Genomic DNA, 21,765 nt, shown 5'->3' on the forward strand with positions numbered 1-21,765 from the left:
TCATGACATAACTCCCAGCCTACCCCTTGTCCTTGTACCCACACACACACACACACACACACACACACACACACACACACACACACACACACACACACACACACACACACACACACACACACACACACACACACACACACACACACACACACACACACACACACACACACACACACACACACACACACACACACACACACACACACACAATGGGACTGCCAGTGCCTGGTACAAGGAGATTGAGCCAATTCTACCACGGGACTATGACAAACAGCAGTACCCACTGTCTTACTCACACACACAGTTCTGGAAAAAGCCATTGAAGCAGACAAATAAATTGAAATAGACACTGACTCACGAACATGCTCCTCTCAGACTATTAAAAGCAACAGGCTCAAGATAGAAATCGCAATACAAGCCATGGGGCGGCAGGTAGCCTAGTGGTTAGAGCGTTGGGCCAGTAACTGAAAGGTTGCTAGATTGAATCCCCGAGCTGACAAGGTAAAAATCTGTCGTTCTGCCCCTGAACAAGGCAGTTAACCCATTGTTCCTAGGCCGTCATTGTAAATAAGAATTTGTTCTTAACTGACTTGCCTAGTTAAATAAAAAATAATAAAAAGACTTGCATTATTTGAGAAAAACACATTGTGTGGGTCATATTTTCCACCTTCAAATCTTTTCAAATATACACACTTAATCAGATGGTGCAGTGGGCCACACATGCACAACACACATTCAGTCATTGACAACAACTCTGGTTTGGAGGATATAAACATTTACAGCTATACCTATGATAAACAACCAAGTTTGAGAAGTGTGTTTGAGTTCCGAGTTCCTGTGTGCACACAAGGAATATGCATGGCTGTGTTTAACCATGACTGCTGCATACGCATGATAGGTCAATAAAGCTCTGGTCACTGACTCCCCAGTATTCAAACTACAAAACGGATAGACCAGACAAGACGGTGTGCTCCTCTTTCAGAGGACATTGCAGTTCTCTACTGTAACTGTTATTCGCATTATGCCCCGTATTCAAAACCCCAGCCACCACACTGGACTACAACAGCACAGCCAATGGACACATGTCTGTGTGTCAGAGAGCTTAAAAGGTTAGGCTAAACCAGTGGTTCCCAACCAGTAGGATGCCTGGGGGTACTTGGCCTATCCACAGGGGGTACTTGAGAAGACCCATGAAACAATAGGCTTACTGGTAAAATGCACATGAGGGGGAACTTCAGGGGTTCTCTTGGTAGAGTAAAATTCAGTTGGTGGTACAGTAAGAAAAAAGGTTGGGAACCACTGGGCTACACACACTAGGTCGGTAGTAGTGGCATACGGTGAAACAGCTGTCTAGTACTGAGAGTCCACCTGACCTTCGTTACTGTCAACAAATATTTTGTTTTACTTTGCAGAGTCCATAAAGTCAAGGATGTCAATAATGACACTAAGACTTCTACAACTACTAATACATCATACTTTGACTTATGTATCTACTGTATACGTACGTGGTGGTTAGGTGCTTTGACATATTTACAGTTTGCACCCAAACTAGAAATCTGGTTGGTTGGTTTGCAGAGCTGACAATCCAAGAGTAGCAACGTTAGGTCAGAGTCCTTTGATTCAGTGTTGCCTTGTCGACATTACAGCAATGTCTCGTCAAAGTTGCCAACTCAGTCTCTTCCAGAGTTTAGACACAAATCAATGTCTCTTTTTCAATTCAGGCCCTTTCATACAAGCAACATAAGCACGAGAATGAGAGATGTAACAACAACCCTTGTAGCACAGTCCCTGGGGATGACAATAATGTTGGCCAGCACTGTAGAATCTAGCCATTTATCTAATCCACTATTTCAAACCCTACACCCTGACAATATTAAATGAAGTGCTTTGACAACAGAGTTCTCTCCATTAAGCAAGGCAAAGGCCCACCCAGCCAACTATGGCTAATTTACAGTCACGTCAAACAGTGCAGCCAGAATAAAAACAAAGTAGCAGCATTTGCTTAAGCTGTTTTCTACTGACATTTATTTCAATACATCCATAAGGATGAGCTAATGAGGCACGATTTAGCCTGGCATAGAAAATGTGCTCACTCATCAGGACACTGTTGTTCAGAGGAGCTAGCCAACAACACAGCTAACACAATCACTTCAAACAGAAGCTGGAAAGACTGCAAACTAGCTGTACTTCGTTTCGTTTGACCTTTTTTCAAATGACATTTCTTTGTATATATATCAGTAAAAATTATGCGTTCATTACTATGGGACAACTGAAAATCAAATTTTAATATTGAAACAATGTTGCAAATGTCGGAGAGACAGACAGTAAGGTTTATACAAATCTCTGCTGTTGATAACTAAATGTAAGTCTAAAAGAAATGTGAGATAATTTCTAGATGCTTTTTATAGTGGAGATCAAGTTTATAAATTGCCTGGCTGGGCTGATGAGATAGTGGATTGTGCAGTCAGATGGAACAGAGTAAATATGCATTTTAACGCCATAGATTTAGCTGGTGGTAACTTGTGGAATAGACACCGGCTGGAATGCAGTTTTAATCAGTCAGCATTCAGGATTAGACCCACCCGTTGTATAAATCTGCATAATACCCTGACAGATCTTCCCCTCTCTCTCTCTGCAGAGGCTAACTAGACCCTGGTGTCTTAATCAAAGACAGTAATTCCAGGGAGATAGTGGATGAGATCATTACCCAAAACGTGATGAGAGGGGAAAGGAGAAAAACAACTGTAGCAGAGAACTAGGGCTGTAGCCTAGTGTAAATAGACTAGGGCTAGTCCTGCGCTAACGTGAAGGGTTAGAGTAAGTGGACTAGTGCAGGAATATAGTAAAGGGGTTACGTTAGAGTAAATACAGGGGATGCTACACACTGGTGGGTGGGGGGTGGGGTGCTGCTGATCATTTTTGGTAGACGGTGGGGCAGGGCACCACTTAACAGACCGCTACTATAGATCGATTAACATGTAGGCCACCCTGTCTGGCGGACATACAGCTCTAGGAGGATTACAACTGTTATGAGAAGGACTGTTTTGCTTTGGAGTACTAGAGGCATCCATGGATTTCCACATTTTCCCCATGCCTGAACATATCCCCCATGCTGAGATATAAACATACAATTACAAATGGAGACTCCCAGATGGTGTAAGATGAGTGTAGGAATGCAATTCATTGAAATGAACCAAGCCTATGAAGGATAACTGTCTACAAAAGCACTTGTTTCCACCTTGTCAGTCTACATTTGATATTTAACTCAAAACAATTTATTAGGGAAATAATTGCTTGGAAAGGTCACTGCCACCACCACTGTCTGCCAACTTGGAGCGCTGAGTGTGACAGGGAAACGATAGGAGCACTCACACACAATCACAGCAAGCAATTTGACGCAATACAATTTAAACATCTGTGCCATTTACCTACCTGCAAGTAGGCCTACTTATACATAAATGTCTTGGAAAATCATTGTTGCCAAAATGGATAATATGGAGATATCCCTATATCATTCCATTAAACAAACTGCTAGAATTATTATTTGGTGTCTGGACACAGGAAAATGATTTTTAAAAAACAGGCAGAGTGACAAATCTGCAAAAAGCAACAAATATAATGCACAAAACCTAAACATAAAATTGTTATTACATTTGTTGCAAACTTTTGGCAGGGATCCAAGTAGCCAATTCACAGAGTGCAAGATCCTATTATTCTCGAGATCCTATTATTCTCTTAAAGAAACATATATTATGTTTAGAAAACTGACCTTGCTTATAATACCGGTAGGTGTGCTCCACTTGCCATCTGTTGTGTAGGCCTACTCAGGCTAATCCTTCTTGTGGCTACATTGATAAAACTCTTGTGCCAACCTACATTGATCAAATCAAGCTTTCAGGACATTCAGGCAACAGCCTAGCCTGGGTGCCAGCCTGTTCCTGCTTTCTTGCAAACCCCTTACATAATTGTTATGTAAAACAGACTGGTACCCAGGCTAGCAATAGGCTAGCAATAGCCTACCCCATGTAAAAATGCATTGACATGATCATTGTTTTTACCTGGATGATGAGATGGCAAAGTCCCCACCGTCCAACAATCGGATCTTGCAGAAAAGTACCACATTGACAAACGGCACGGCTGTGAGCTCCTCCAATGTAAAATGGATTTGAAACTTGAACTTCTTCTTTTTCATTAAAAACGCCATTGAGATGGTTGAACTGGTGAACTGAAATATGTCAATAATTGATAGGTTTATGCAGCAGAAATATTCCTAAATTAAACCTTTGGAATTGACCAACAAAAAGGAAATGAAACAAAGTAAAATTTTCGTTTTCAATCAGGAGCTTGGAAGTCCTTGATTTTGTTGGCTCAGTATCTCTGATGACCCAGTGTTGATTCGGACCTGGAGCAGGAAAAAAACTACAATAATAGGTGCTTTATTACGATCATATATGCTGGAGATGATTACAAACACATCTCATACGTTATCCCCAATTTATCTCACATAGGTTATAAGCCTTCCATTAAATATCTATAACAAACTTTATTACGGTATTCAATTTGGCCAACTCTAAAGAAAAGATTTTGAAAGCATACCCTACACAGAATAAATGCTTTGTAAATATTTGGCTTTTCTTTACACCGTGTTGGTTATGGGATTTAGAAATTACAATAAACTACACCATTCCCCAAACAATTTAATACACACATTTATTCGCTAATCGGTGATTTCCAGGAGTCAACATCCGTCAACAATAACAAGGAAAGATAGTTCGTTCGTCCCATGATCAATTCAACTCTTCTGCATACATTTTACCAAGTATTTCTTGTCAACCCCCCTTGTCAAACACAATCGCATTTCACCCACAGGCCGACATTAATTCACCAAAGTGATACACAACACAAGCACTCGAAGGCAGTGAAATTATGTCAAAGAAGTAGTTTTACCTCATGTTCAACGAAGACAACAGGACATCTCCTCAGGCCAATAAAACGGACATTCATACTTTACTTTGAATCAGGGTGGGCTGGTCTTGTCCCTCCTCTCTTCCAAACAGAGCTGTTAAGCACCGCCTTTGGCTTAGAGAAGCGTGGAGGTTACGTTTTGCATTATGTTTAATAAGTCACCTGACTTGACACAGTCTTTACATATATAAACATCTTAAACATTAGAATCAATGTATTGTATCCAATCAAAAATGATATAAGTTTCTGTTCATTAATACACCTCAATCAACATTTTAGGCTAATTTGATTTAAAAAACGATATAAGAAACTTATTGCGTTCCTCTATAGACCTATTCTCAACATATGACTATTATGTGAAAACATCAACGTAGGTTTATTTGTAGACCTGAGAAATCACTAAAATAAGCAATCTACACGCTGTAATGTCAAATTGTGATTTAAATCTTAACATATACCGCCATCTGCTGGTAATTGTAACATTGACATCGCATCCCCAGATTAGTATTGCATTAAAGCACACATTTTACAGTAAGTGGTATCAGCATGAACTAACTGTATTTTCCCATCAGATCCCCAATTTAAAACACAATTTAAAATACTACAGAGATGAATGGGTCAGATTCAGTCCTACAAATGCAATAACATAAAAATAGAGAAAAGGTTGAAAAAGACTAAAGTAAATACGAATATTTCATGGTATCATTTAAACAAAGTTTATTTTTGTTGCTATGATTTTTTAAATATTTGATATTCCTTGGAAAAATAAATTCTGCACAGATACAAAATCGTGATGCAAATCTGGCCCATTGTCTGTAAAGAAAAATGTCTTCCATTCCAATTTCATGTAAGGAATAACAACTGAAATAATACAACAGCCCTGCCTGAGTCAATTTAGCTCTTCTAAGAAGAATATGTTTCTGAAGATTTTTTATATACTCTTTTTAGTAAGTATGGCTATGGTCAATTATACAAATCAATAGTGGAAAATGTGAACTTCATTTTACAACCATTACAGCAACTTATTTCTATCTAGATAGTATGTCTATCTAGAACTACAACCCTAAACCTCTGTACATGCTCATTCTAAGGGAACTCATTACAGTTATCTTTCTCTCAAAGTTCTCATATTTCATACAAGCATGAGCAAGCTCACAAACACATTTCACACACACACACACACACACACACACACACACACACACACACACACACACACACACACACACTTTATTGTTCATCCTCGGCTGGCTGTAGCAACGGGATCTTGGGCCTCTGTTGCGAGCCCTCTGCAGGAGTCCCCGAGTTGTTGGAGTTGTCAGTCCCGCTCTGCAGGAACTTCCTCAGGTCTTTGAGAGCCGGCCTCATCATCTGAACCAGGGCCAGCAGGGCTGCCTGGGTGCCCTCCATGGCCTGGGCCTGCATCTCCTGGGCGTAGGCCTGAGCCTCCTGGGATCTACGGATCATCTGAAGTAATTGGTTCTGGCCCTCCAGATGCTGAGCGATCTGCCTCACATGCACATTGGTGACCCGCTGTTCCTGGAGGAGCCGTGCCGAGTTGAGGGCAATGCGGCTCTTCAGCTCCTGGGGCTTGGCCTGGCTGGGCGGTTGGGTCGTCAGCATTTCCACTGGATGCGACTCCATGGCGGTCACCACGGTGGGTGTGGCCTCGGTGGTGGTGCAGTACGCCACCATGCCGCCTTCCTCCAGGGTGTGGTATGTGGTCTCGGCTGGTGGAAAAAAAGACAGCTTGTTAGAAAAGGATTCTTCACTCCTGGTCCCAGAGAGCTACAGGCTGTGTAAGATTTTTCTCCAGCCTAGCACTAACACTTCTGATTCTACAATTAAAATGAAGACCTTGATTAGCTGAATCATATGTGTTTGTGCTGGGCTGTAAGAAAAGCCGGCTCACCTTGTATAGTTCACCTTGCGACTGCCTCCATAACAATTTACAGAACCAGACACTTCAAAACGAATAAACAACTTACCATCTAGGGATTTCGTCTCCTCGCATGACGCTGAAGCTGTCTGAAGGCCTACAAATATCAGAAACAGTATTTTGAATAGGTTAAGCAACGTATTAAAGCAATGCTTTCCCTTTCATTTGGGGTCGCAACCTGAATAAATGGTTATTGTGATATAAATAAATAACGTTATCATCTTCATACTAGTAATGTGGAAAATTGGAGCTTTGAAAAACTGGAATTTGCTGCAGCTCTTCTTGCCAAAGTCATTGCAGCCTGGTTAGAAATGTATGAAAAACGTACTTTCCGTGAGGTGTCACGGTGGTGACTGAGCTCATAGTAACAGGTAAAGTTATTTCAGCATTTGAGTCTCCAGCAGGTAAACTGATGATAGTCGCCTCTCCCAAGAGGTTACAAATACGCTGCTGCATAGCAGTGAGGATAACGGGAACCGGAGTGCAGTCGGTAGTGGTCTCCTCAATTGCCGCCCTCGCCTGTGCCACTTTGCGCCTCACCTCGGTCTTCATATCCGACCACTTCTTCTTGACCTCGGCCAATTCTCTTGGGCAGGTTGTTACAGCGTTCACCTTCTTCAGGATTTCTATCCACGCGTTATTCTTTGCAATGTGAGTGACTCCAGCATTGAAGTGGTTAACGAGTATGTGCTTTTGTTTCTCAATTTCCTCCACAATAATTTCGACCTCTCTCTCCGAAAAATTCATTTTTCTCTTTTTGCCATTCGATGCCATATTTGAATAAATTGCTGTTTCTTTTAAATAATTGTGCGTATTGTACGTAAAATAGTAGGATTCACTCAATTAATCTGCGCAACGTAATGTCTTCCAGAATCGGCTTCTTCTTCCTACAAACAACGCTTACGTTCGTTGTGATTAGAACTCCGCACAACCAACCAATGTAGCACTGTGGTTGGTTACATTCCTCCAGTTTTGCCTGCTGCGGTTGGCTAAACCAAATGTCAATTGTTTATCCCAATTAAATTAATTATCTCGCTCCATGTAGTAAAAAACAACAACAAATTGACAAAATGTCAACATTGCATCAATATGAATGTAGGCTGTGTTGTAATGTGGATGTTTTTTCATGAGATTAGTTTTTTAATTTATGGATTCATTTTAACCGGTTTCGTTCTGGGTTTTACAAATTTACATCAACGATGGTGATTGGCTACTGGACCTATCCATCATGTACATTCCAACACCCTCCCTATTCACTGTTCATTCTTCACTAGTCATTTCCTGGCAGGAACCCTAGGTTGAAAATGCTAACTAGGCAGGAAGAGCCCTTTACGGCACCGGCTTTTTTTGTGGTATCACTTATCAATCCAACTGCCAAGTCAGACGGGAGGAATTCGCCGGTTATAGCCAAGAAAGGGCACTGGACATCTTCAATACCAGTAGAAGGTATCACTGAAGTGACTTTGTGGCACATTACAGCAAAAACTTGTTGAAATGTACAGTATATTGACTAAGTTACATTGTAACGCGGCTCAGCATCCACCTCATCACTTCTCAGCTGGCAGAAGTAGCTACAATAGCTAACGTTAGCTAGCTAGCTATTAAGTAAGCCAACCGAGTTAGCAGAGAATTAAAGAAGTCAGCCGTTATGGGCCAAACCTGGATAACGGTGGAATAAGATAGTTACATTGCAAAGTTTACATTTGACTGTTTTGTCTGCACTACTTTTAGCAGTCCTTCTGAACAATTTAGTTAGAACGCACGTGACGTGGTGGCTAAAATAGACTTGTCCATATTTGGCAGCTAGCCAAGCTACCCCAATTCACATTACATTTAGATATAGTAAAATACCGATATAGATTGTAATAGTTTGATAATATTGGTTCCATCCGTATGATGCACAAGCAAGGGTCGTTCGTGTCCCCCTTGCTCAGTGGGGTCTTCTGTCAATGCCAAGCAGATGAGGCGCACCGGGGTTCTGACCCAGGTGGCGGGGTCGAGTATACTGGGGGTCCATCCTTCCCATTCCCACCTCCAGCTCGGGAGCGGCCGTTGTCAGGGGAGAACACAGGTTCCTGTGATGACTCCTGTGAGCCATCGTATCCATGCGAACTTTGTGGTGGACCCGAGCAGGACCACAGACTGAAAGTGCTGTTTCAAGTCCTGGACGTGAATGGTGATGGGGGCATCTGCGTCAACGACCTGTCCATTGGGCTCAAGAAACTGGGGGTTCATCGCACAGAACTTGAGCTTATGGTAAGTGTGTCGTTTTAATACAGTGCCTTTGGAAAGTATTCAGACCCTTAACATTATTCAGTTTGTTAGTTAGCCTTATTTTAAAATGTATTAAAAAAAAATTTAAACCTACATAACATACCTCATAATGAAAGCGAAACATGTTTAGATTTTTTTGCAAGTTTATTATAAATAAGAAACATAAATAGCTTATTTACAGAAGTATTCAGACCATTTGCTATGAGATTCCAAATTGAGCTCAGGTGCATCCTGTTTCCATTGATCATCATTGAGATCCTTGAGTCCACCTGTGGTAAATTCAATTGATTGGACATTATTTGGAAAGGCACACTCCTGTCTAAGGTCCCATAGGTCAAGCCATGAGGTCGAAGGAATTGTCCGTAGAGCTCAGAATTGTGTTGAGGCACAGATCTGGAGAAGGGTACCAAAACATTTCTGCAGCATTGAAGGTCACCAAGAACACAGTGGCCTCCATCATTCTTAAATGGAAGAAGTTTGGAACCACCAAAACTCTTCCGATAGCTGGCCGCCTGGCCAAACGGAACAATCGGGGGAGAAGGGCCTTGGTCAGGGAGGTGACCAAGAACCCGATGGTCACTCTGACAGAGCTCCAGAGTTCTGGCGATGAGAGAACCTTCCAGAAGGACAACCATTTCTGCAGCACGCCACCAATCAGGCCTTTATGGTAGAGTGGCCAGACGAAAGCCACTCCTCAGTAAAAGGCACATGACAGCCCGCTTGGAGTTTGCCAAAAGGCACCTAAGGACTCTCAGACCATGAGAAACAAGATTATCTGGTCTGATGAAACCAATATTGAATTTTTTTGGCCTGAATGCCAAGTGTCACGTCTGGAGGAAACCTGGCACCATCCCTACGGTGAAGCATGGTGGTGGCAGCATAATGCTTTGGGGATGTTCTTCACCGGCAGGGACTGGGAGACTAGTCAGGATCGATGCAAAGATGAACAGAGCACAGTACAGAGAGATCCTTGATGAAAACCTGCTCCAGAGCCATCAGGACCTCCGACTGAGGCGAAGGTTCACCTTCAAACAGGACAACGACCCTAAGCACACAGCCAAGACAACGCAGGAGTGGCTTCAAGACAAGTCTCTGAATGTCTTTGTGGCCCAACCAGAGCCCAGACTTGAACCCGATATACCATCTCTGGAGAGACCTGCAGCAACGCTCCTCATCCAACCTGACAGAGCTTGAGAGGATCTGCAGAGAGAAATGGGAAAAACTCCCCAAATACAGGTGTGCCAAGCTTGTAGCGTCATACCCAAAAAGACTTGAGGCTGTAATCACTGCCAATGGTGCTTCAACAAATTACTGAGTTAAAGGGTCTGAATACTTATGTAAATGTGATATTTCTGTTTTTTATTGAATACATTAGCAAAAATGTCTAAACCTGTTTTTGCTTTTTCATTATGGGATAGTGTGTTTAGATTGAGGGGGGAAACTATTTTAACCAATTTTAGAATAAGGCTATAATGTAACAATGTGGAAAAAGTCAAGGGGTCTGAATACTTTCCGAATGCACTATCTTTCTAAAGATGAATAACTTAAGGAGAAGGTGAAACGCAATAAGTTCAAGCAAGCTAATTAACACTGTGACAGGATTAACTGATTTAATGTTAACTCCCTGTTCAGTGTTTACATAATAATCTATTCTATAAAACTGGGCAAAAGCTAGTAATTAAAGCAGTAGTCACCAACCGTTTCTGAGCCTATCACTTTCGGGTCGTTAAAAACCAAGCCAAGATTTACCACTCAGATTAACTTTTTAAAATATTACCCTAATAAAAACTGTTCTATAGGAATGAGGTTTGTGCAGTAGCCTAATTGCTTGACCTGACAATATTGTTATTCTCAGACCATATTATATTTCAAAACTTAAATAAATCAGTTGTTGTGTTACTAAAGAGGCACAGCTGAGCATAAATACAAATAATTAGCTTTTTTGTTTTACTGGATTTTTCTGATGGTCAGTCTCAGCGAATGGAGGGATAGAGCAGCAGAGGGCCTGTCTCTCACAGTCCCTGCTCTCTCTCCCGTCCTCCAGTAAGACTGACCAGAGAGAGTGGGCACCATTTTGCACCTGATGTCAAAACTCAAGTCGCACTGCATTATTTTTGCCTCATGCACAAATATTCCTTGATATTAAAATAGAAATGATGAGCCGCAAATAATAAAACGCAGGCTTATCAATAGGCTACATTTGGCTGCTCATTCCTTGCAGCTGCAGTGTGTTGGTTGGTTATAGAGAGAAGCATGTTTTATGGTTCGTGAAAGTGTTAACAGTGCTGAATAAAAATTTCAACATGAACTCAGTCATAAAAACAGCAGCTCTTTGCTGCATTCTATGACAGTCTCTCTGGTCATGGTTTTAAAAGTTATGAATAGTATCTAACTTGCGTAGTATCTAACTTTGATGTGGGGTCGTGGAAGCTGCAGGCACAGTGATTTGAGCTATCCAATTAGCTTCTCAAAGTAATGTTTTCTTCACCTCAAACATCAAGCAAACAAACTGTTTTTACATCCATTGAAAATGACAATAGTACCTCAATGTATTTTAAGTCTTTCCAGCTCTCGCCCTTTCGATGACCACTCAGCTTGAAATGGGGAAAACTGTCATGCTCTGATCCAGTGGAAACATCATAAAATAGGCCTACCAGATTACTTCTTTATCCCTTGACACCAAATAGCCTATAGCTGTGTCTGACTGGAGCTCACTGGCGGGGAAACTCTGAGGGCCCAGAATATTTTATCCAATTACAATGTTGCAAGTTTGCTAGGGCAAGCTTCAGCTGGACCAAGTTGACACAATGTTTCAAGTTCTTTGCAGACAGGCCATACATAGACTTGTTTATTTTTCTCAGGATATTTTATACCTGCTAATGTTATTTGTGGGCTTTATGTAGGTTATTTTTACATAGTCAGCAATGGCAATAGTAACTTTTTAGGTTTAGCATTTTCATTTAGATTTGGATAGAATTTTGATTAACCACATGACAATAGCTGTGTTCGAATACCCATACTAACATATACTGTATACTACAGTACATGCTTAATGAGTATACAGTACCATTGAAAAGTTTGGACACCTACTCATTCAAGGGTTTTTCTTTTCTTTTTTACTTTTTTATACATTGTGGAATAATAGTGGAGACATCAAAACTATGAAATAACACATGGAATCATGTAGTAACCAAAAAAGTGTTAAACAAATCAAAATATTTTATATTCTTCAAATTAGCCACCCTTTACCTTGATGACAGCTTTGCATACTCTTGGCATTCTCTCAACCAGCTTCACCTGGAATGCTTTTCCAACAGTCTTGAAGGAGTTCCCACATATGCTGAGCACTTGTTGGCTGCTTTTCCTTCACTCTGCGGTTCAACTCGTCCCAAACCATCTCAATTGGGTTGAAGTCGGGTGATTGTGGAGGCCAGGTCATCTGATGCAGCACTCCATCACTCTCCTTCTTCGTCAAATAGCCCTTACACAGCTTGGAGGTGTTTTGGGTCATTGTCCTGTTGAAATGATAGTCCCACTAAGCACAAACCAGATGGGGTGGTGTATCGCTGCAGAATGCTGTGGTAGCCATGCTGATTAAGTGTGCCTTAAATTCTAAATAGTTCACTGACAGTGTCACCAGAAAAGCACCATCACACCACCACCTACCTCCATGCTTCACGGTGGGAATCACACATACAGAGATAATCTTTTCACCTTCTCTGCGTCTCACAAAGACACAGCAGTTGTAACCAAAAGTCTCAAATTTGGACTCATCAAACCAAATTACAGATTTCCACCGGTCTAAAGTCCATTGCTCGTGTTTCTTGGACCAAGCAAGTCTCTTCTTCTTATTGGTGTCCTTTTAGTAGTGTTTTTTTGTTTTTTTTTGCAGTAATTCGACCATGAAGGCCTGATTCACGCAGTCTCCTCTGAACAGTTGATGTTGAGATGTCTGTTACTTGAACTCTGAATCATTTATTTGGGCTGCAATTTCTGAGGCTGGTAACTCTAATGAACTTATCCTCTGCAGCAGAGGTAACTCTGGGTCTTCCTTTCCCGTGGCGGTCCTCATGAGAGCTAGTTTCATCATAGTGCTTGATGGTTTTTGCGACTGCACTTGAAACTTACAAAGTTCTTAATGTTTCGTATTGACTGAGCTTCATGTCTTACAGTAATGATGGACTGTCGTTTCTCTGCTTATTTGAGCTGTTCTTGCCATAATATGGACTTGGTATTTTACCAAATAGGTCTATCTTCTATATACCACCCCTACCTTGTCACAACACAACTGATTAGCTCAAACGCATCAAGGAAAGAAATTCCACAAATTAACAGGCACACCTGTTCATTGAAATGCATTCCAGGTGACTACCACAGGAAGCTGGTTGAGAGAATGCCAAGAGTGTGCAAAGCTGTCATCAAGGCAAAGGATGGCTACTTCGAAGAATCTCAAATATAAAATATATTTAGATTTTACACTTGGTTACTACATGATTCCATGTGTGTTATTTCATAGTTTTTATGTCTTCACTATTTATTCTACAATGTAGAAAATAGTTAAAATAAGAAAAACCCTGGAATGGGTATGTGTCCAAGCTTTTGACTGGTACTATATACTTAGTTGATTTTAGTATACTGTAAACAAATGGTATTGTTTCAGTTGAGCGTACTAGAGCATCGCCTGTCTACTGGAAGTTGATGCTGTTGCTATGGATCCTTTTGCTAGCTTGTTAGCGTAACAAATGACTAGCTAAACATTTTACGATTTCGGGTGTGTTTGTAAATTCAATCTGGAGTGAGAGTGAGATCTGGGCGTTCCTAAATCCAGAGCGTTGTCAGATTGTCCATTCGTAAATTCAGTGTTTCCCTCTCGTAGCGTTCAAAGGGCACACTGGACGCTCTGGTCGAGGAGTAGGGCTGATCCGAGCGTTCAACAGCAGTCAAGCACCCAAGCTAACTGGCTAATGTTGGCTAGCTACTGCCAGACACAAATGAGAGAACAACTCTCTCTGACCATTTCACTTTCCCTAGCAGAGCTGGTTATCCAGAGCGTTGGTGACTGTGCTGCTGGCAACAATTTAATTACTCTTTTTTTTTTTTTGCAGACCTTTTCTGATACCAGCCATATTCAACAGGTGTTGAGCATTCATAAATTCATCCATTATTCTGCCCGAGAGTGCTCTGAAATCCGAGTTGATAGCCAGAATGAACAATGTCCATTTGAAACACACAATGACGATACCACTTAGCTAAGAATGATGTGAATATTCAAGTCACTTAACGTTGGTTATATAGCATAGTTAATAATACTGCCTGGCAAGTTCGACGTATTAGTAGCCAACTAACGTTAGGTAACTAGCTAACACACCGGTACATACTGCTGTAATGCTATGCGGTTTGTAAGGATAGCGTAGCTAGAAAATTGTCCGCCAAAATAAAGTGTAAAGTAACTTGTGAAAAGTCATTACATTGCTCAACATTTTCCTAACATTTGTCATAATTAGTTAAAGCAATGAATTTGTATCCGCTCTTGTTGGACTTTGGCTACATATTTTCCGCCATTTTCTTCAAAACTGAAAACGCTGTGAAGCCACGCCCATTTTCTGAAGAATTGCATTATGGGCCCTAAAAGCATGGAAATAGTGCCCACTGCATGTATACTTCGTATTTTGCCGGATTTAGTACGACATCCGGGAACTTTTGGCATACTAACTTTATCCATACTATGACCAATAAGCATACTATATACTCAATTCACATCACAAATAGTACGGTTAGTAGGAGTATTCGAACACAGCTAATGTTTTTGAGATAATTTATAATAACTAAATGAAACTGTTCCACAAAAATGTACACATGAAAACAATAACTGGCCACAATCAACAGCCAATCTATGCGAAGGGGATGTCGTGCTGCATGAGACAAATGGTCACACCAGATATTGACTGGTTTTCTGATCGATGCCCCTACCTTTTTGTTTCATGTTCTAGTATCAAAAAAACGTTTTGGTATACCGTGCAACACTACCAGTGTCTAGTTGCATCTTTAGATTCCATAGTTACCACAGCTGAGAAGCACATCAAAAGCAGCTAAAAGTCCTCTGGTAAAAATAACAAAAACTCTATCCAGCAGTTGGAGCAACCATTCTGAAACAATGTACAGAGAACTGCACACATGGAAAACACAATGGTCCTTGGCTCCAGGCGATGAGATGATCTGGGAAGATCTAAGCTGGTTTCTCAAATCAAAACAACTAGCTAGTTGATTGGAGAAGTAGTCAAATATCCAAACCAATTCAATGTTGATAACCAACATTTCTGTATTCAAAACTTGAATAGCTATCAATATATATATATATATTTATTTATTTATTTATTTTAAGGTTGATTTGAAAAACAACGCACATAAACACAAATAATTATTGAGAAATTAAAGGAGTAAACTACCAAGGCTGCCACTAGGTGCAACATCAACCATGGATGTTGGGGTGGTGCTGACGATGATGAATATGAGGTTGACAAATTGTGAAATTTCTTAGTCGTCTGGTGGTCAAAGCAAGAGTGTGAAAAGTCTGGACAACCTCTCCCTGCTCTTACGGACTCCTACCCATGAGCCCCCTCTCTTTCCAGTTACTGTAACCAGCATCCTCACCCACTGAGCACCAACCGACACCGGACGTCCATGGACGTTGAAAGGTAGTTGAAATTAGGTCAATCCGCCCTGGCCTTGATTTCAACATCCACAGGTGTAGTTTTTTTGGTCCAGTCCGGACCAGCCTTGATTTCAATGTCCACAGATTTCTGGACCCTACTTCATTTGGCCCAAACATAGACCTCCATGACTGGTTCAGACTTGGTCCGATCTAGACGAGACCAAATCTGAACTGATCATAGACGTCTGTTTCACACGTTTGTACAGTAAAGAAAAGTATAGTTCACTACGTTAGTCTTGTGGAGTAGAGTTCAGTAGAGCACACAAGTTAAGTACTGTAATTTCCGGACTATTGACCGCACCTGAATATAAGCCGCACCCACTGAATTTTTTAAAAAGTATTATTTTAAACATAAATAAACCGCACATGTTTATAAGCCGCAGGTGCCTACCGGTACATTGAAACAAATGAACTTTACACAGGCTTTAACGAAACACGGCTTGAAAGCTGCATCATATGCATTTCTCCGTGTCTTTGCCATGATGAGGGTGACAAAATGACTACCGTAATCAGAATGATGGGAAGTTTGAGCGCGCTCGATTTAATCTAAACAGTAAACAAAAAAGTTGTTTGACCTTAACCCGTTCGGCAATTTCATTGGTCTAATGAAAGCTTCATGCTGGCAAAAAACTGAGCACGTCACAGAATGTGTTTTTTGGAAGAAAGCGGGAAAAATTCATATATTAGCTGCGTCATTGTTTAAGCCGTGAGGTTCAAAACGTGGGAAAAAAGTTGCGGCTTATCGTCCGGAAATTACGGTACACTATAATGTACTATACTTTATTGTACTGAACTATACTCTACTTGACTATACTCTACTGTGCTGTGCTTTGATGTCCAAACTTGTGAAACATTGATGTCTATGATTGGTTCAGATAGGCTACCAAGTTTGGTGGCGGAGCTCATTAAAAGAACAGCCAGTGTGTAGAATAATATGCCCAGGAGGATATTGCATATTTCTACCTTTTTGTGTACCTATTTAGGGCACATCACCATAAAGAGAGTGACATTCATATCCATAATAATGCTTTTCTGTGTAGTACAGATCATGGACCCATGATGAAATTATTTTACAACAATCATGTTACTGGTGTAAATCCACTTCACTTGCTGTAGTTCAATAACCAAAATATATTTTCTCAAACTCTGTGTTATATCAAAGCTGACACCCCATTCCTTCAGCAGACATCTTTGAATCTAGATTCTGAGCAGATATTTAAGAGTTTTTAGAAAATGTGGTCCCTTAAAAATATATAAGATTTACCGAACTTTGCATTTGCACAGTTCTTCCAGTAAATGCTTTTGTAAAATGTTCAGTGTAAATTGTTGAAAGTAGTCCTTAGAGTTGCATAGAGTTGTATGGTTTGTTAAACTTTTTAAGTCAGTGGTTTTTGTTTGGAATACATTTTAAGTATGAAATCAGTCAGCACTATTCTTTTACAGTGGAATTGGCCAGTAACACCATCTGAATTATCAAGGTTTCATACAACACCGCTCTTTGAACACCCCTCTTTAAATTAGGCTACTCTTATTTTCCAACCACATTCACTTATTTGAACCGAAATTATTATACCCAGGTTGTTTAATTTCTTATTTTTTTAATTTCAGTTAGAGGATTCACTTTTTTCATTTGGCGTTTGCGTCTGTCTGCTGATTTGGGTTTATGGCAAACCAACATCCATTGTTGTGTGATGGCCTAAGCTACTAACACAAGACAATTGTATTTCTTCAAGAATGTCAGCTTTGCCAGGGTTTAATTTAAGATAAAGATAATACCTTTTTAAATTGCCATCCAAAAATATATTTGTCCTCCTACACATTTCTGGCCATGAAGTAATAGTTACAGAACTAGGGAGTTGACACTGACAGCCAGTCATGACTCATGTCCATCAGATCTGGTGCTGGGATGGCGACTGGGGCAGGCAAAGGGCGCTGATATGGTAGAAACAAGTCAGGTGCTAGGAGACCATCTCACAGGAGAAGCAGAGGATAGGAAATACGAGAGGAAGATAAACAGGAGGTTACAAGGGGTTCCCTAGAGGGAATATGGGGAAAATTGGAGATAATTAAAGATTGTTGGACAAGGAAGGAGTGGTTCTCACAGCAGTGAGGAGACAACTACTCATACAACAAGTTACAAACAAAATTCAAGTATTCTAGTGAAGTCCAACAGGCAAATCAAATTTTATTAGTCACATGCACCGAATACAACAGGTGTAGACCTTACAATGAAATGCTTCCTTACGAGCCTCTAACCGACAGTGCCGTTAAAAGAAAATATGGATAAGAGATAAAAGTAACAAGTAATTAAAGAGAAGCAGTAAAAAATAACAATATATTCAGGGGGGTGTCCGTACAGAGTCAATGCGCGGGAGCACCGGTTAGTTGAGGTAGTATGTACATGTAGGTTGAGTTAATTAAAGTGACTATGCATAGATGACAACAGAGAGTGGCAGTGGTGAATAGTCTGGGTAGCCATTTGACTAGAAGTTCAGGAGTCTTGTGGCTTGGGGGTAGAAGCTGTTTAGAAGCCTCTTGGACCTAGACTTGGCGCTCCGGTACCGCTTGCCGTGTAGTAGCAGAGAGAACAGTCTATGACTAGGGTGGCTGGAGTCTTTGACAATTTTCAGGGCCTTCCTCTGACACCGCCTGGTATAGAGGTCCTGGATGGCAGGAAGCTTGGCCCCAGTGATGTACTGGGCCGTTTGCGCTACCCTCTGTAGTGCCTTGCGGTCGGAGGCTGAGCAGTTGCCATACCAGGCAGTGATGCAACCAGTCAGGATGCTCTCGATGTTGCAGCTGTAGAACCTTTTGAGGATCTAAGGACCCATGCCAAATCTTTTCAGTCTCCTGAGGGGGAATAGGTTTTGTCATGCCCGCTTCACGACTGTCATGGTGTGCTTGGACCATGATAGTTTGTTGATGTGGACACCAAGGAACTCTCAACCTGCTCCACTGCAGCCCCGTCGATGAGAATGGGGGCGTGCTCGGTCCTCTTTTTCATCTCCTTTTTCTTGATCACATTGAGGGAGAGGTTGTTGTCCTGGCACCACATGGCCAGGTCTCTGACCTCCTCCCTATAGGCTGTCTCATCGTTGTCTGTGATCAGGCCTACCACTGTTGTCATCGGCAAATGTAATGATGGTGTTGGAGTCATGCCTGGCCGTGCAGTCATGAGTGAACAGGGAGTACAGGACGCACCCCTGAGGGGCCCCTGTGTTGAGGATCAGCGTGGCGGATGTGTTGTTACCTACCCTTACCACCTGGGGGTGGCCCGTCAGGAAGTCCAGGATCCAGTTGCAGAGGGAGGTGTTGAGTCCCAGGGTCCTTAGCTTATTGATGAGCTTTGAGGGCACTATGGTGTTGAACGCTGAGCTGTAGTCAATGAATATCATTCTCACATAGGTGTTCCTTTTGTCCAGGTGGGAAAGGGCAGTGTGGAGTGCAATAGAGACTGCATCATCTGTGGATCTGTTGGGGCGGTATGCAAATTGGATTGGGTCTAGGGTTTCTGAGATGTTGATGTGAGCCATGACCAGCCTTTCAAAGCACTTCATGGCTGCAGACGTGAGCGCTACGGGTCGGTAGTCATTTAGGCAGGTTACCTTAGTGTTCTTGGGCACTGGCACTATGGTGGTCTGCTTGAAACATGTTGGTATTACAGACTCGGACAGGGAGAGGTTGACAATGTCAGTGAAGACACTTGCTAGTTGGTCAGCGCATGCTTGCAGTACACATCCTGGTAATCCATCTGGCCCTGCGGCCTTGTGGATTTTGACCTGTCTAAAGGTCTTACTCGCATTGGCTTTGGAGAGCGTGATCACACAGTCACCCGGTACAGGTGGTGCTCTCATGCATGTTTCAGTGTTATTTGCCTCGACGCGAGCATAGAAGTAGTTTAGCTCCTCTGGTAGGCTCGTGTCACTGGGCAGCTCTCGGCTGTGCTTCCCTTTGTAGTCTGTAATGGTTTGCAGGCCCTGCCACATACTACACCGTCTCTAACGCTCGTTGGATGACTCAGTCTTAGTCCTGTATTGACGCTTTGCCTGTTTGATGGTTCGTCGGAGGGCATAGCGATTTCTTATAAGCTTCCGGGTTTAGAGTCCCGCTCCTTGAAGCGGCAGCTCTAACCTTTATCTCAGTGCGGATGTTGTCTGTAATCCATGGTTTCAGGTTGGGGTATGTACGTATGGTCACTGTGGGGACGATGTCATCGATGCACTTATTGATGAAGCCAATGACAGATGTGGTGTACTCCTCAATGCCGTTGGAGAAATCCCGGAACATATTCCAGTCTGTGCTAGCAAATCAGTCCTGCTGCTTAGCATCTGCTTCATCTGACCACTTTTTTATTGCAGTCCTAGTGCTTCGTGCTTTCATTTTTGCTTGTAAGCAGGATTCTGGAGGATAGAATTATGGTCAGATTTGCCAAATGGAGGGCGAGGGAGAGCTTTGTATGCGTCTCTGTTAGAGGTCGACCGACTAATCGGCATGGCCGATTAATTAGGGCCAATTTCAAGTTTTATAACAATCGGTAATCTGCATTTTTGGACGCCAATTACATTGCACTCCACGAGGAGACTGTGTGCAGCAAGGAGCCAAGGTAAGTTGCTAGCTAGCATTAAACTTATCTTATAAAAAACAATCAATCTTAACATAATCACTAGTTAACTACACATGGTTGATGATATTACTAGTTTAACTAGCTTGTCCTGCGTTGATTATTTGCAATGTGGTGCCTGTTAATTTATCATCGAATCACAGCCTACTTTGCCAAACCGGTGATGATGATTTAACAAGCGCATTTGGAAAAAAGCCCTGTCGTTGCACCAATGTACCTAACCATAAACATCAATGCCTTTCTTAAAATCAATACACAAGTATATATTTTTTAAACCTGCATATTTTAGTTAAAAGAAATGCATGTTAGCAGGCAATATTTTTAACTAAGGAAATTGTCACTTCTCTTGCGTTCTGTGCAAGCAGAGTCAGGGTATATGCAGCAGTTTGGGCCGCCTGGCTCGTTGCCAACTGTGTGAAGACCATTTCTTCCTAACAAAATTGTACGTAATTATGACATAACATTGAAGGCTGTGCAATGTAAACAGCAATATTTAGACTTATGGATACCACCCATTCGATAAAATACGGAACGGTTCCGCATTTCACTGAAATAATAAACATTTGTTTTCGAAATGATAGTTTGATAGAGCAGTCTGACTGAGCGGTGGTAGGCAGCAGCAGGCTTGCATGCATTCATTCAAACTTTACTGCGTTTGCCAGCAGCTCTTAGCAATGCTTGAAGCACAGCGCTGTTTATGACTTCAAGCCTATCAACTCCCGAGATTAGGCTGGCAATACTAAAGTGCCTATAAGAACATCCAATAGGCAAAGGTATATGAAATACAAATGGTATAGAGAGAAATAGTCCTATAATAACTACAACCTAAAACTTCTTACCTGGGAATATTGAAGAATCATGTTAAAAGGAACCACCAGCTTTCATATGTTCTCATGTTCTGAGCAAGGAACTTAAACGTTAGCCTTTTTACATGGCACATATTGCACTTTTACTTTCTTCTCCAACACTGTTTTTGCATTATTTAAACCAAATTGAACGTTTCATTATTATTTGAGACTAAATAGATTTTTATTCATGTATTAAGTTAAAATAAGTGTTCATTCAGTATTGTTGTAATTGTCATTATTACTACTTATATATAAATAAATCGGCTGATTTAATCGGTATCAGCTTTTTTTGGTCCTCCAATAATCGATATCGGCGTTGAAAAATCATAATCAGTCGACCTGCAGCTTATCATGAGAAACTCTACCTCAGACGAGCAATGGCTCAAGACTTCCTTAAATATCGTGC

At 41.4% G+C, this 21,765-nt stretch overlaps 3 protein-coding genes across 4 annotated transcripts in view; 1 reads left to right on the top strand and 2 right to left on the bottom strand.

Annotated features, from left to right (window-relative positions):
- LOC106562839 (early estrogen-induced gene 1 protein) overlaps window positions 1-5,089 on the bottom strand; it is a 75,587-nt gene extending 70,498 nt beyond the window's left edge. The window contains exons 1-2 of one of the 2 annotated variants that reach the window (XM_014127880.3): window positions 4,948-5,089; window positions 4,059-4,402 (exon numbers count right to left, since the gene is read on the bottom strand). In XM_014127880.3, coding sequence (XP_013983355.2) covers window positions 4,059-4,204 — 146 coding nt within the window. In that variant the 5' untranslated portion in view covers window positions 4,205-4,402; window positions 4,948-5,089. Of the gene's footprint in view, window positions 1-4,058; window positions 4,420-4,947 lie in introns of both variants that reach the window. The other variant, XM_014127881.3, reaches the window with a different exon arrangement.
- A 552-nt stretch (window positions 5,090-5,641) lies between these two features.
- Window positions 5,642-8,033, bottom strand: LOC106562838 (nuclear apoptosis-inducing factor 1-like). The gene is made up of 3 exons (XM_082957601.1): window positions 7,296-8,033; window positions 6,954-7,003; window positions 5,642-6,695 (listed from the first exon to the last, which is right to left on the bottom strand). Exons 1-3 carry the CDS (start codon window positions 7,676-7,678, stop codon window positions 6,196-6,198), a joined length of 933 nt encoding a protein of 310 aa, XP_082813727.1. The 5' UTR covers window positions 7,679-8,033; the 3' UTR covers window positions 5,642-6,195.
- A 158-nt stretch (window positions 8,034-8,191) lies between these two features.
- Window positions 8,192-21,765, top strand: part of LOC106562837 (mitochondrial adenyl nucleotide antiporter SLC25A25) — a 56,720-nt gene continuing 43,146 nt past the window's right edge. Inside the window, exon 1 of the mRNA XM_014127878.3 lies at window positions 8,192-9,160. Coding sequence (XP_013983353.1) covers window positions 8,798-9,160 — 363 coding nt within the window. The 5' untranslated portion in view covers window positions 8,192-8,797. The remainder of the gene's footprint in view (window positions 9,161-21,765) is intronic.

This window comes from Salmo salar, chromosome 11 (genome assembly GCF_965601325.2).
Source record: "Salmo salar chromosome 11, fSalSal1, whole genome shotgun sequence".
Taxonomy (NCBI): Eukaryota; Metazoa; Chordata; class Actinopteri; order Salmoniformes; family Salmonidae; genus Salmo; species Salmo salar.

What these genes read in the sequence shown, in the direction of transcription:
- LOC106562838 (XM_082957601.1), bottom strand. Translation starts at nt 7,678, where the DNA reads ATGGCATCGAATGGCAAAAAGAGAAAAATGAATTTTTCGGAGAGAGAG. An exon ending in AGTTTACCTGCTGGAGACTC is followed by an intron (nt 7,004 to 7,295) that starts AAATGCTGAAAT and finishes TCTGATATTTGT; the next exon opens with AGGCCTTCAGACAGCTTCAG. An exon ending in GGAGACGAAATCCCTAGATG is followed by an intron (nt 6,696 to 6,953) that starts GTAAGTTGTTTA and finishes TTTTTCCACCAG; the next exon opens with CCGAGACCACATACCACACC.